Consider the following 14858-nt stretch of genomic DNA (forward strand, 5'->3'; position numbering starts at 1 on the left):
CTGCAAATCCTGCAGCAAAACGCCCCCAAACAGCGGGGGGAGGAGGAAAAAGTGGGGGGGGGGGCAGAGCATGACGGTGGGGCCGGGGGGCTGCATCGTGAGAGGGGGCCTGACGTGGGGCGCCCCAGGGGAGGCAGCTGCGGTGAAACGGGGGGCCCGCTGGCTGCGCAATGGCGGCGGCGGGGTGAGCAGCCAATGCGCGGCGCGGCCGGTGAAGTCATGCACCGCGGTGCTGCAGCCATTGGCCCCGGCACAGCCGCTCGGCGCAACGAGCGCGTCTGTTCTCAGCCCAGGCTGGCGTCACGCGAGACGGGGGGGGGGGACACCCACACGGTGACGGCCTCCCACAATGCCACCGAGCCTGGAGTGGGGGTCCCAATCCCGAGACACCCCCCCCCGGCCACTGGCCGCATTCAGCACGACCTCGGTGGCCTGTGGGGACGGAGGGCCGTGACCCCAGGCCCTGCTTCCCCCCTCGGCGCAGGCCCGGCTGTGGGGCTGAGCACTGCCCCGCTCGTGGCATGTGTGGGCTGGGGGAGGGTCAGGGCCAGCCCCCACCCCCCAGCCCTGAGCCTCAGGACCACAGAAAACCAACACGGAGCCGGAGTGTCCCTGTCCCCGGGTGCAGGGGGGGACACCCCTGGGTGCAGCCCAGGGTGCCAGGGGGGTGTCCCTGTCCCTGTGCCCAGGTGTGAGGTGGGGGGTGGTTGGGGTGCCCGGGGGGGTGTCCTCGTCCCCTGGTGCGGTGCAGGGGGGGTTTAAGGGGTGCCCCTGTTTCTGGGTGCAGTGTGTGGGGGGGGTGCCCATGTCTCTGCGTTCAGTGCGGGGGGGGGGGACGACACTGGGGGTATCCCCGTCCCTGGGCGCAGCGCCAGGGGGTGGCCGGGGGGGTCTCCCTGTCCCTGACTGCAGCAGAGGGGGGTGCCCGGGGGGGGGGGGGTGCAGGGAGCCCCCCGCGAGGGTTCCCCGGGCCCCGCTGCAGCGCGGAGAGCCCCCGGGGGCGGGGGGGGGCGGGGGGGGGCTGTCTGGACCCCCGGAGCAGCACGGGGGGTGCCCGGGGGGTGGGGGGGGTGTCGCCGGGGGGTGCCCGGGGGGGTGTTTGAGTCCCCGGGGGGGTGTTTGTGTCCCCGGGGGGGGTGTCCCCGTCCTGGGGTGCAGCGCGGGGGGTGCTCGGGGCGGTGGCGCGCGGCGGGGGCGGTGCGGGGCGGTGCGGGGCGGTGCGGGGCGGTGCGGAACCGCCGCTATAAAGCCGTCGGGGGCGGCGGCGGCGCGTCCCCTCCCGGCGGCGGCGCGGAGCGGAGCGGAGCGGGCGGCGGTGCGGGCTGCGGTACCACCAGCAGCGGCGGCTCTGCGGGGCCGCGCCGGTGAGCGCCGCCGGGGCGGGGGGGGCCGGGGGGCTCCGGGCGGGGCCGCAGCCGTCTGACACCCCCCCCCCCCCCCGCCGCCTCCTCTCCCCGCAGGTCTCGGCCACCCCCCGGACTCCCCTCCGGCTCTGCCCGTCCCTCCGCCTCCCCCCCCCACCCCGTTTATTTTTTTTCGCCCCCCCCCCCCCCCCCAATTTCTCCCAGCAACGCCGCCCCCCGCCGCTCCCCCCCGCAGCAAGATGGTGCAGAAGAAATCAGAGATCCCGGGTTTCCACCGCTCCTTCAAGGTACGGAGCTGCTCCCCCTCCCCGGGGGGGCTCGGGGGGGGCTCCGGGGTCGCGCCGGGGGGGGCTCCGGGGATGCTCCGGGACTGGCGTGCGGGCAGGGCCGGTGCGGGCCCGCGGCGGCCGGATCCTGCTCTCTGCTCCGCATCCCCTGCCTGGGGGGGGGGAGCCGCCTCCTGCCCCCGGCACCCCCCGGAGGAGAGAAGCGCCGGGGGTGCTGGCACCCAAAGCCGGCAGCGGGACCCCCCCCGTCCCCCCGCCTCGGGGTGCTCCCAGAGGGAGGGTCTGCACCCCCACCCTGCACCCCCTCCCGGGTGGGTGCTGGGATGCTGCAGAAAGGCTTTGCTCACCCTGCTGCAGCTCCCACGAGGGTCCCCCGTGGGGGGTGGGGTGGGGGGCTGCAGCTCCCACGAGGGTCCCCTATGGGGGGTGGGATGGGGGGCTGCAGCTCCCACGAGGGTCCCCCGTGGGGGGTGGGGTGGGGGGCTGCAGCTCCCACGAGGGTCCCCCGTGGGGGGGTCGTGTGGGGGGGCTGCAGCTCCCACGAGGGTCCCCCGTGGGGTGGGGGGGTGGGGGGGCTGCAGCTCCCACGAGGGTCCCCCGTGGGGTGGGGGGGTGTGGGGGGGCTGCAGCTCCCACAAGGGTCCCCCGTGGGGTGGGGGGGTGTGGGGGGGCTGCAGCTCCCACGAGGGTCCCCCGTGAGGGGGTGGGGGGGGGGCTGCAGCTCCCACGAGGGTCCCCCGTGGGGTGATGGTGGGGGGGCTGCAGCTCCCACGAGGGTCCCCCGTGGGTTGGGAAGGTGGGGGGGCTGCAGCTCCCACGAGAGTCCCCCGTGGGGTGGTGGTGGGGGGCTGCAGCTCCCACGAGGGTCCCCCGTGGGGTGTGGGGGGGCTGCAGCTCCCACGAAGGTCCCCCATGGGGGGGTGGTGTACGGGGGCTGCAGCTCCCACAAGGGTCCCCCGTGGGGTGTGGGGGGGCTGCAGCTCCCACGAGGGTCCCCCGTGGGGTGGGGTGGGGGGGCTGCACCGTCCCCCCAACCTATTGCACCCACTCACCCCTAACTGCAAGCGGGGTGCCGCGCCGCAGCAGAGGGGTGGGCTGCCCGCGGGGCGGGGGGCTGCGGGGGCTCTCGCCAGGCCCAGCCCCGGACCTGTTGTGCAAACGTCTTGCGCGAGGGCCGGATCTCGGCAGCGCAGCAGCCGCGTCCTCCGGCCCAGGGCTGCGGCTGCACCCAGGGGTGCCGGGGGTACCGTCAGCCCCGTGCCCCCTCACACCGCATCCGTCCCAGCCGCTGTCACGGGTTGGGGTGTGCGGGAGGGGGCTGGATCCTGGCGGGTCCCGCTTCCCTCAATGCTCGCTCTTGTCCCGGCCTGCGGCGAGCGGCTCCGTGGGATCTTTGTTTAGTTTGGCTCCCGGCACCCCGGGGGATGCTGGGAGCTCACCCGAAACCTGCCCGGCTTATTTTAGCTGACACCTAATCCTGCTTTTAAGGCTTTTGGCTGGGGTTTGGCTCCCTCCCCGCCACCCCCCTGGGGTGACTGGGGAGGGATGGGGGGGACAGTGCCGGGGTGGGGGGACGACACCTCAGATGTGCTGATGGAGCCGGTGCGCAGCGTCCGCCCCGCGTCTCCCATCCCCCAAACCCTTTGTGTGTCGGTGCTGCGGCAGCTGGCAGGGCCCCGTGCCCCCCGCGTGCCCCCCCGGGAGGCCTCATCCTGCCCGCGGTGCAGGGGCTTGGGCCCGAGCCGCTCATCCTGGGGCGAGCAGCTGCCCTGGCGCAGGGGCCGTGGCCCATGGCTGGGGGGGGGCTGGCAGCCGAAGGGCAATGCTGCAAATTCTGATTTTTATTTTTTTTTTTGGGGGGGGGGAAAGCTGGCAAAACGCTGGGCAGGAGCGTTTTAGCCCCGGGGATCTGGACTGGTGCTTGGTGGGGGCATGCTCCTGCTGTGACACCCCGCCACCCCACCCCGCACCGCGGTGGGGACCTCCCCAGCCCCCCGAGAGCTGCCCCGGCAGTAAACAGGCACTTTCTGGCTGTTTCTGGCAGCGGTGGCCGGGGTTCGCTGTTCCTGCGACGCGCTGGGGCTGGCAGCCGGCCCGGGCACCGGGGCACCGGGGCGGGTTTGGGAACGCTGCCGGGAGCCGCCAACTCCACCCAAACAGATTTCGTAACCCCACAGAGGACGGGGGCTCTTTCGCCTCCCCGGCCGGGCGCCCCCGGCAATGCCCCCGTCCTGCAGTGGGGTGGCTCAGGGGGCTGGGGGGTCCTGGTATCCCCTTTGGGGTGCTGGGACTGGAGCCACCGGGGTTTGGGGTGGGGGAGGCAGCGGTTCCCACGCCCTTTGCCGATCTGGGGTGCTGGGAGGGTTTGGGGTGGGGCCTGATCCTGCCAGGTCCCAGGTTTCTCGCAGCCCGGCAAGCACAATGTTCACCGGAGCGGGGCTGAGTGGGCTCTGGCTCACGGTGACCTTGTGGGGAGCCGGCAGGACGCGGTGCAGTGGCTCTGGAGCCTGTCCTGCCCCATGGCGCTTTTTTTTTCCTCCCCCCTCACTGTAGTTCAGGTCTGGGTGGAGATTTGGGGTTGGGTTGGGGTGGGCGGCTTCAACCCCTCTCATCGTCCCCCATGTGCTGGCCTGGGGCTCCTGGCATAGAGGCATGACCCCGCAGCATCATCCCTATCAGGAGATGTGGTCAGACCCTTCCTCCTCCTCCTCCTCCTCTGGCTCTGCCTGGGGCTCTGGCAGCAGCACCGTGAGCCGGTGTCCTGCACCGGCGCGGTGGGTGAGCAGAGTGTATGCCAAGACCGGGACCGTGCCAAGCTCCGCGTCCGTACCGGGCAGCCGGTGGCAGCTGATCCGGTGGCTGCCGTCTCAATCCTGTTCTTGGCCCCCGCAGGGACAAAACCCCTTCGACCTGGAGTTTGACCAGTCCAACCACCTTGAGTCCGTCTTCAACTTCGAGTGCCCACCCCGTCCCGGTGAGTTGCGGGTGCTGTGGGTGCCCTCTCGCGGGGCTGCGTCCCAGGGCGGCTCCTCCCATCCTTGCCCCAAGGATGTCAGGCCTTTGCGCTCCCCCGAAGACTTTGGGGGGGCTGCCCCGGGGCGGCGATGCTGGGGGAGCGTGGGGCAGATGGGGGTGACTCACGCCGGTGGCTTTGCTCTGGCGCAGACATGCCTTCAAGTCAACCCATCGATATTCCCGACGCCAAGAAAAGGAACAAGAAGAAGAAGCGCTGCAGAGCCACCGACAGCTTCTCTGGCAGGTTCGAAGGTGAGCGGGGCTGCCCAGGGACCCTGGGGGTCCCCCCCAGCCTGGGGCAGGGCTGGGGCCCTCCTGGTGTCCGCAGGCTTGGGGACAGCCCGGGCAGAAAGGACAACCGTGGTGTCCCATGCTGCGGTGGGGCCGGCAGCTCAGGTGACCTCTCCCCTGCCAGATGTTTACCAGCTGCAGGAGGAGGTGCTGGGAGAAGGGGCCCATGCCAGAGTCCAGTCCTGCGTTAACCTCATCACCAACAAGGAGTACGCGGTGAAGGTAAAGCTCTGCCGCTTGGGACTGCAGACCTGGCTCCCTCCCACACCCTGCCTCAGTTTCCCTTTCCACCCTCCGCATCTTGGGCTCTCCCAGCTCCCACGACCATCCGGTGCTGGCACAGGATGACGGTTTCATGGGCTGGAGAGGGAGGAAAGGGGCAGGAGCGTGGCGGGGCCGGGCTGCACAGGTGGCACACCGTCCTCTGCCACTGCCCAGCTCCGGGACCTTGGTCAACCCCCTCAGCCACGCTCCTCTCCCTGTAAATTAGGGCAGATGGGACATTAAATTAACGCTTGCGACGCGTCTGAGGACTCGGGGCAAGCAGGGGTGTGTGGTGCTGGCAGGGTGGCCAGCTCCTGCTTGCCCCGGGGAGGACACCATGCCCCTGCGAGCACGTGGGCTCTGGAGGGGGTCGGGGTGAGGCAGCTGCTTTTGGGGTCAGGGATGGTGGTCCCGTGGCCCCACACCCCGCAGGCTGCCAGCCATGATTGCGAGGGGGCTGAGACAGGCCCCATGTCAAAATGCAGCCAAATGCAAGGGGAACTTGGCTTCCCCCGTTGCCCCAGGGGGCCCTTTGGGTGCCCCAGTGGGGAAACTGAGGCAGCGGGGATGGCTGAGTGGCAGTGGGGGGCTCTGTGTGCCCCAAAGGGCTGGGGCCAGTGGGAGCACCCAGCTCTCCCCCCCCCATGACCGGGTCCCCACCCCGTGGCACATCCACTGGGCACCCGCTGTGCCAGCACCCGGCAGGGCGAAGGGCCTTTCGCTGCCGCCGGGGCTCGGTGGTGTCACATGGACCTCGCCTTGGCCCCGGCCCCGGGAGGGAGCGGCTTGGCACCGCCGCAGGGAACAGCCTGTTCTGCTGCCTTAACCCCTTTGGGCGCCCCCCGCCTGCCTCCACCCGGCCCTGGGGGTCCCCAGCACCACCTGGATGGGGGTGCGGCAGTTGCCAGCCTTGGCACCCCCCCCCCGACAGCGGTGCCTCTCCCTGAGCCTCCCCCCTTTGCATTTCAGATCATCGAGAAGCGCCTGGGACACATCCGCAGCAGGGTCTTCCGGGAGGTGGAGATGCTGTATCAGTGCCAGGGACACAGGTAGCGCAGGGCAGCCACTGTCCCCTCCTCCCTGCTGTGGGCATGGGGAGTAGGCTGAGACCGGGCTGACACTCGGGACACCCACGGGCTGCAGCCAGGCCGCCCTCCTGCACGCCGTTCCCTCCCCTTGGCCTTGCTGGGAGCATCTCGAGGCGACGTTAAGCAGTTTGCCATGACAACGGGGGCCGTGGCGGCCAAGTTGGAGCCGTGCCGAGGGGCGAGCCGAGCCGCCACCGCAGCGTTTGCCGTCCCGCCACGGAAAGCTGCTGAGAGGGGCTGTTTCTGGAGAGGGGCGAGCGAGCCAGGAGGGTCTGCGAGCAATTAGGGAGTGGAGCCGGGCGCCGAAAGTCCCTCTCCCCCCCCTGGAATGTGGCCGGGGGGCCTCGGCCGTGTGGTTTCAATCACTGGAAACCCAGTTCTCCTGTCCCGTGCCCCCCGTCCCGGGGACCCGTGCTGGCTGGGGGTGTGGGGGGCTGCCAGGAGGGGGGACCCCAGGAGGTTTTTGGGGGGACGCTGGGCTGATGCCGCTGTCCCGGCAGGAACGTCCTGGAGCTGATTGAGTTCTTTGAGGAGGAGGAGAGGTTTTACCTGGTGTTCGAGAAGATGAGGGGAGGTGAGTGTGGTGCAGGGGCAGGGGGGGCTGGGTGCCGCAGGTCCCCCCATGAGCCCCCGCTCTGCTCTCGCCCGGCCGCAGGCTCTATCCTGACCCACATCCACCGGAGACGCCACTTCAATGAGCTGGAGGCCAGCGTGGTGGTGCAGGATATTGCCAGCGCCCTGCACTTTTTGCACAACAAAGGTGAGCTGGGGCACCCTGGGGTGCTGCTGTGCCCTCCCCGGGGGGAACCTGCCTCCCCGCATCCTCGGTGCCGGCCTGGGGCACGCAGGGTCAGGCCCGGCTGCATCATGAGGCTTTTCGTGGCGTGGAGCCTGTTCCTCCGGTTTGGCCAGGACGCGGGGCCAGCAGCAATTTTTGCCCTTTGCCGTGACACGGGTGGTGATTTGGGGTGGGGAGGGAGGGGGTCCCTGTGCCACCCCCAGATCTTTCACTACAGAGGTCTCGTGGCGGGGGGGGTTGCCTTCATCATCTCTTTTCCCCCCAGGAATAGCGCACAGGGATCTAAAACCAGAAAATATTCTGTGTGAGAGCCCGGACCAGGTGAGTGGGGTGCTGCTGGGGGGGTGGGTGCAGTGGGGTGCTGCCTAGGGGGGTGGGTGGGTCCCCGTGGTGGGTGCTGCTTCCGCAACACACAGGGTGGTGGGAAGCATGATCAGGCATTAACGAGCAGCTGGGGTGTGAAAGTGGGGCTGTGGTCCCCGGGGGGGGTCACCAACAACTCCTCCCCCCCCCCCGCAGGTCTCCCCAGTGAAGATCTGCGACTTTGACCTGGGAAGCGGCATCAAACTCAACGGCGATTGCTCCCCCATTTCCACCCCGGAGCTGCTCACCCCGGTAAGCATGTGAGCCCTGGGGGTGGGGGGGCTCTCCCTGGGCCCCCCCCAGCTACCCTGCAGGCTTTGGGGACGGGGCTGCATGCGGACAACCCCCTGCTTGTCGCTCTTGTTGCTGATGCTGCGTGTGTGTCGTGTTCCCCCCCCGCGGCAGCGGGTGAGATGTGGTTACATAATGCGGGGGGGGCCAGGCAGCACGGGGGGGGGACTGGCACACAGCCCGGGCTGCCGCGAGCCTTAGCAACAGCCAGACCCGGTGGAGGCGGCCGCATGGAGGCTGGCCCTCGTGGGGAGAAGTGGGTCAGGCAAGAGGCTGGGGGGGGCACTGTGATCCCCCCAGTTGTGGGTCAGAGGGGGCTGCCCCCCCCCTCCCGCTGCAGGATGCTGCTTGCATGAGATGCAGACCTTTTGCAGCGTGGACTCCCCAAAAGCTTCCTGGGTGACCCCCATGTTGCAAGGAGCTGTCCCACCCTCCAGGGGGGACGCCGAGCCTGCCCCCCCCCCCAAAAGCCCCGCTCCCCTTATCACCAGCAGGGTGTCACCCCATGCAGGGTGTTGCCCGGCACCCCAGTATTTTTGGGGTGCTCACGTGCCAGGGAAGGCAGAGCCCGGCCGATGCGGGGTACACAACAGCAGAGGTAGGGGGCAAAACACCCCGTCCCCCTTGTTCCTCTGCATTTACCCTCCTCCTGGAGCAGGGGCTGAATTCCTGAGGTGTCCCGAGTTTTCCCCGTTCTCAGCAATGGGAGCGGAGGGGGCGGCTGCAGGGTTAAAGCCCTGCTGCAGGGTGCTGGTGGTTGGAGTTAAGTTGTTTTTTTTTTTTTTTCTGCAGTGGCATCAGCTGCTGGGGCTGGCGAGGCCTCTCGTTAGGAGGCCTCTCGTTAAGGGGTGATTATCTGCTGGCTGCAGCTTTTTTCTCCCCTGGTCACGAGGCCCAGTGTGGGCTGTGGGTCACGTGCGCTGGAAAGCCCCAGAGTCCCAGGAGCGACAGGGGAACAGGCCGCTGGCTCTCGCCTCTCCTTGCATCAGTATTAACTCCTCTGGCACCGGATCCCCTGCCCGCTCCGGCGGCCCTGCCTGCGTCAGGCAGGGGAACAGGCAGAGCAGGCTCGTCCCCGCCGCCTGCCCGCGGTGTTTTGCGGCCGCTCCCAGGCGATGGGGCGGACGCTGCCCCGCTGAGCCGGTTGGGTGGTGGCGGTGGTGCTGCGGGGTGTGGGTCCGGCCTCCCCAGCGCTGCCCCACAGGGGTGCATGGGAGAGGGTTGCACCCCTTTAGGGTTTTTTTTGGGGTGGTGACCCCCGGAGAGGCTTGGCATCCCCTGCGTGGCAGTTCTGCCTTTGAGCAGCTCTCCATCCATCCCGCTCCAGGTTTCAGCCTTTTCTTCTGCGCCAGCAGCCCTTTCCCTGCCGAGAGCGAGGAGTCCTGCACCTCCTTGGTGGGAAATTAAATGGCTGAGATGGTTTGGGGGGCGATGTGCCCTGCCAGGAGCAAACCCAAGCAGCAGTCATGTCTGCACCCTCATTTCAGGGGGGACCCCCCCCAGTCTCCCCGACCAGCACGGCTCTGTCCCATCGATCTCCCACCCTTCGGGGGGCCCCTGTGCTGGGGCTCACCCCCACCTCTCCCCACAGTGCGGCTCCGCCGAGTACATGGCCCCGGAGGTGGTGGAAGCCTTCAACGAGGAGGCATCCATCTACGACAAGCGCTGCGACCTGTGGAGCCTGGGCGTCATCCTGTACATCATGCTGAGCGGGTACCCCCCCTTCGTGGGCCACTGCGGCTCTGACTGCGGCTGGGACCGGGGCGAGGCGTGCCATACCTGCCAGGTGCGCGGGGGACCCCGGCATTGCCGAAACCCGCCGCCGGTTTGGCAGCACTGCTCCTGACTCAGCCCCTTTTATTTCTCTTCCCCCCTCCCCACCCCAGAACATGCTTTTTGAGAGCATCCAGGAGGGGAAGTATGAGTTTCCTGACAAGGACTGGGCACACATCTCCTTTGGAGCCAAAGACCTCATTTCCAAGCTGCTGGTGAGAGATGCCAAGAAGCGGCTCAGCGCAGCCCAGGTCCTGGAGCACCCCTGGGTGCAGGGGGTGAGTGCCGCTGACCCCCCTCCCCACCCTCTGCTCCCAAAAGCTGGGGCAGGGGACACCCACCCTGCGAGGTGCCTGGCTCTGACCTGCTGCTTTTCGTTGCAGTGCGCCCCGGATAACACCCTGCCGACCCCCATCATCCTGCAGAGGTGAGCACGGGTGGCCCTGGGCTGGGGGGGACACATCCCAGCCCCCCAAATCTTGGCTCCTCTCCCCAGTGGTCTGCCATCTGCTCTTGCTGCTTTTTGGGGGCTCTGCCGTGGCTCTCACTGTCCGGGCAGCAGTTGCAGCACGTGATTTGGGTTTGGGTCGTATTTTTGGTTGCCTGACCAGTTTGTTGTGGCATGCGTGCGAGGGGGGACATCCTGATACTTGACCCCAACCTCCCTCCACCCCCCCACATCCCACTCTGAGCCCCTGCCTCCCCCGCAGGAACAGCAGTGCCAAAGAGCTCACCTCCTTCGCCGCCGAGGCCATCGCCGTCAACCGCCAGCTGACGCAGCGCGACGAGGACGAGGAGGAGGAGGCGGAGGAGGAAGCACGACCCATCATCATCAAAGCTACCTCACGGGCCATGCAGCTCTCTCCCCCCTCCGAGTCCAAGCTGGCCAAGCGGCGGCAGAAGAGCAGCCTTGCCAAGGCGGTGGCCGCCGGGCAGCACCTGGTGGCCCCGCTGGTCCTGGTGGCCGACCAAGCCTGAGCCGTGCCCCTCAGACCTGCTGTACCCATGTCTCCCCTCCTCCTTTCTTTCTTTCTTTCTTCCCCCCCACCCCTAAAAACCCCACCGTTTCTGGCTAGTGACAAGATCAGGACTCGTCCCTGTGGCTGGTTTCCAAGGTTTTGCTGATCTTGTAGGTCTGGGGGTGGGAGGGTTTGTTTAAGATCTTTTTTTTTAAGGTATTAAATCAAGCGTGAGGTTGCTTCACCCAGGGCACACTCAAGGACATCTGACAGACACACGGACTTTTGTTTCCTGACTCTTGGTTTCTCTTCTGACATTTTTCCCCCTCCCCGACACCAAAGGACTCTTTGTATCCGCGGCTGCTTTGACGATTTCAGCTCATTTCATACTGTGAACAAAAGACCCTTGGTCGCGTTTTCAACAACAGGAGTCGCGTTTTAACCTTGTCCCTCCCCTCGGAGCTGCAGGTCTTTCTCCGATGTTGGGGTAGATCCCACAAAAACCCCTCCCGGGGGGTCCGGGAGGCACCTCCAGGGCGCGGGGAGCCCCTCCGTCCCGTGCTTGGGGGCGTCCCCAGCCGTGCTTTGGGGGGACGCGGTGGGCGTTGCACAGGGAACCGCTTGGGTCAGGGAGAGATGGTGCCAGCGAGGGAGCAGTGCCCCATCCCACTGAGCTGCCCTCTCTCCTTGGCAGCCTGCTTCCAGAATAAGCTATTTGCCCCCTTTTTTTCTTTTTTTTTTTTAATTATTGGTTTTAAACTGCTAGCTGTGCTTCTCTACAGGGCACGGAGAAATGTCTTCCTTTCTTCCCGCGCTCCAGCCGGCAGCTCCCCGGGGGTAAGGTCAGAGCTCGGGGGACGCACAGGCATCCGGGGCTGTGCTCTTGCGTCGGGTTGGGTGTTGCACCCCTGTTTTCGTAGGGGGGGCTCGCCGGTGGCTCTGCCCTCATGGAGGTGCAAGGAGGGGGATGAGCTCTCGGTGGCTGGAGCAGGCAAACCATCCCCCTCTGGAAATAGCGGGGTGCTCTGTGGAAAGCAAAGGACCCCCCTTATAGAGCATTGGGACCTGCTGCAGGGCGGTGTGACCTGGTGTGGCTTCGGGCTGGCCCCGAGGCTGCTGTGGCGGGAGGGTCTAGGGGTGCGGAGGGTGCCGAGTGCCCAGGGGATGCCGGTGGGTGAGTGGCCGGCTGGCGGCAGCACCCAAGGGCCACGGCACGGGGGAGCAGCCTGGGGAGGGCTTGGGATGTGAGGCCGGAGGGTTTGGGGTCAGGGCAGCAGCACTTGGGCAGTGCAGGGTCTGACAGGCGGCTGGGGAGAGCTGGGCATGCATGTTCACGCGTGTCATGTGCCTCTGTTCATGTGTGTTCATGCATGTGTATGCACGGAGTTGCCCTTTCCTTAGAACTTGCTTTGGGGAAGGGAGGGAATGCATGCGGGGGGGAAGGACTCGGGATGCTGAATCGGGATGAGGCCCTTGGCTGGTTTCTGCCACGCGGGGCTGGATCCGTCCAGGCGAGCGAGCGGCGCCTGTGCTTGGAGCCGGGCTGGCCTCCGGCTCCTCCAAACACCCCCTGCACCGAGCCCGAGCAGCAAACCTCTGCTCCCAGCCACGGGTCGTGCCACCGAGCTGCGCCCGCTGCCGTCCCCACGACCCACCGGGAGGGAGGGTGCCCCCTTTGTTAGCAATCTCCTCTCCCTTCCAACTCAATGCTTTGAGCTTTATATTTTGAAAAAGCAGCCTCGGCCCATCGTGTGCACAGGTGAAGGCTTTGGGAGCTTGCTTTGAGCCGGGGAAGAGACTTCCCCGGGTCTTCAGCTGAAGACAGTCACTGTCTCTGAAAAAAGAAAAAAGTTCTCCTTTTTATTTTAAGACTGCTGACAGCAATACTATGCAATATATGTTGTTTTTTGTTTCAGGGAGGTGTGTGTGAGTTATCTTGGGAGATGATGATCGGGTGTTGATGGAGTTTGGGGCAGGGACCATCTTTTCTCGCCCTTCCCGGCCCTTCTGCTGAGCGGCATCAGTGGGTCGGGGAGGGCGGCTCCCCCCCTCAAAACGCCCTTGCACTTGCGATCTGCCCTCTCCCCCGGGTGCCCCCGGTCCCACCGCACAGGGTGGGGAGGAGCAGGGCGGTGGCGAGGGGAGACCCCCCCACGCAGGCACCGGGACACCCCGGAGGGGCCTCCTTTAAAGGAAAAAAAATCCATCTTGATTGTACATTGTTACTTTTTATAGCTTATTTTGTTTTATCAGTTGTAGATAATTTCTTGTTGTCTTATATTAAGAAATACTTGAATGATGTACAGTACGCGATGCCTTGAGCTGGTATTGTGAAAGCTATTGTTAATGCTGCACGCCGCAGCCTTTTTTTAAGGAAAAAAAAAAAAATCGTGGGAAGGGGATGGCAGGGGGACGTCTCCTGAGATTTTTTTTGTCCCCCGTGCTTTTCTTGGCAAACTGAGTTTCCCCCTTGTCCCACATGCAAGATCTAACTCTTTTATATATATGTACACACTCTTCTGACGGCTGGTGCGTGACCTGTGCTGTGCGGGAGCTCGTCCCCGTGGGCGCTGTGCCGGTGCGTGGGCAGCCTCGGCCGGGGATGCCTGCAGCCGCCGGATGCTGCGGGTGTTTGCATCGAGGGGATGGACGTGCTGGAGAGCATCCGAGCAATTTGCTGGTTGCTTGGCCCAGGCTTGGCTTTGCGTTTTGGCTCGGGGGGTTTGGTTTGACCGTGGACCCGGCGCTCCTGGCATGGAAGTCTTGGGGGGACCTGTGCTGTTGCGGTGGCGAGCTCCCAGCACCTCTGGTGTGCGGCGTGTGTGGCAGGGTCTGTGCGCTTACAGAGGATCCTTAAATGCCGCTAGAGCTGGGGGATCGACTCTGAAACAACCTCTAGCCCTGACTCACGGCGGTGTTGGGGATCCATGGGTGCCTCGGCAGTGCAGGGCTTGGCACCGCACCGGGCTGGCTGGGGAGATGTGCGTGCCAGGGCCGGACATCCCCTCCCCGCTGCCAGCGCCTCTCCTGGGGTGGTTTCCAGACATATGCTCCCCAACCCGCGGTCCAGCACTGGCTAACCCCTCTTGCCAACGCCCTTCTTCCTCCTCTTCCTCTTTCAAAGCCTTTCCCCCCCATAGAGCATCTGTCTTGGAAACGAACTTCAAAAAGATTTTGTTTTTTTAAGCTGGAAATTGTAAGTGTTTTGGCTTCCTCTCCTTCCCCCCCGCCCTTCCTTCAGCCAACTAACTCGACTTAGAACTGGTTAGAAACATTTACTGTGAAGCTAACTTTTTTTTGTTATCAAAACAGGAGAAACTTTCTCCACTTTACAATTGATGAAGACTGCCAAAGCTGGTTCGACAAGAGTCATGTTAACGCACTGTTGGTTTGTACAACAGCAGCCTCTGCTTGGGGGCTGGCTGGAAAAGAAAAATGAAAACAAAACAAAAAAAAAAAACAAAAAAGGAAAAAAAAAAACCCACAAAAACAAGCACTTTACTGTATGTACCAGGTGAACTGATACAGCTGAATTGAAGTTTCCTTTATAACAATTGTTGATGCCAGAATTTTGTATTCTGTTTTGTAAGAATTTAATAAAAACGCATTGAGACCTATGTGGTCGGCATGTGGCTGGGGGCAGGCTGGGCAGCATGGGGCCATCGCCAGCTGCTGGGGGGGATTGGGGCAGGCGGCGGGGAGGGAAGCGAGCTCCCCCAGCACTCCATCCAAGGACTCTTCCCACAGCCATCCTTCCCACAGCCATCCTTCCCAGTCTCCACTGGCTCCTTCCCAGTTCAGTGCTAGTCCCAAGGGGGCTGGGGGGGCTGGAGCTGTAGGTTGGTGGGTTTGGATGACAGGAATATGGGATGGCAGCGGCTTGGGTCACGACTCACTTTTCCCAGCAGGGTGGTGTGATCTGCTGAATCCCCAAACAGGGGTTGGAGGGTCACAGTGCAGCGCTGTGCCCTCTGCCAGCTGCAAACAGCGGCACGGAGGCTGCCTGCTGCCCTGCCGCCCCTTGGAGACACCCCTGGTCTGTTTTCCACTCCCCCCCCTTGTCTGTCAGGTTGTGGTGGGGAAACTGAGGCAAGAGGAAAGTGTGTGGTGGGATGCTGGGGATATGGGCATCAGCAGGGACTGCAGGCTGGTGATCAGGATGGGGGAGAAGGGCTGCAGGAGCCCTGCTGTGCTTTCTTCTGTGGGCAGGGAAGACTTTGTTGAATTTTTTTCTTAATGTATTTTAATTCTTAAGGTATTTTCTGGCCTGGTATAAATATGTTTTCCAGCCCTACTGTCATGCAGGGGGATGGAGCTGTGAGCCCTCCGGGTGCCATTGCCATGGCTGGTGGGGACACCCTGCC

General features: G+C 65.2%; 1 protein-coding gene across 1 annotated transcript; it reads left to right on the forward strand.

Annotated features, from left to right (window-relative positions):
• Nucleotides 1-1574: 1574 nt before the first annotated feature.
• Nucleotides 1575-11687, forward strand: MKNK2 (MAPK interacting serine/threonine kinase 2). Its single transcript, XM_059831899.1, has 13 exons — nt 1575-1651; nt 4544-4625; nt 4817-4918; nt 5082-5179; nt 6191-6270; nt 6810-6883; nt 6965-7069; nt 7374-7429; nt 7628-7723; nt 9354-9548; nt 9649-9813; nt 9919-9962; nt 10246-11687. Exons 1-13 carry the CDS (start codon nt 1604-1606, stop codon nt 10511-10513), a joined length of 1413 nt encoding a protein of 470 aa, XP_059687882.1. The 5' UTR covers nt 1575-1603; the 3' UTR covers nt 10514-11687.
• Nucleotides 11688-14858: the final 3171 nt, after the last annotated feature.

This window comes from Gavia stellata, chromosome 32 (genome assembly GCF_030936135.1).
Source record: "Gavia stellata isolate bGavSte3 chromosome 32, bGavSte3.hap2, whole genome shotgun sequence".
Lineage (NCBI taxonomy): Eukaryota > Metazoa > Chordata > Aves > Gaviiformes > Gaviidae > Gavia > Gavia stellata.

Coding starts and splice junctions, on each gene's coding strand:
- MKNK2 (XM_059831899.1), top strand. CDS start 1,604: ATGGTGCAGAAGAAATCAGAGATCCCGGGTTTCCACCGCTCCTTCAAG. Junction 4,626..4,816: donor CGAGTGCCCACCCCGTCCCG/GTGAGTTGCGGG, acceptor GCTCTGGCGCAG/ACATGCCTTCAAGTCAACCC. Junction 7,070..7,373: donor GCACTTTTTGCACAACAAAG/GTGAGCTGGGGC, acceptor TTTTCCCCCCAG/GAATAGCGCACAGGGATCTA.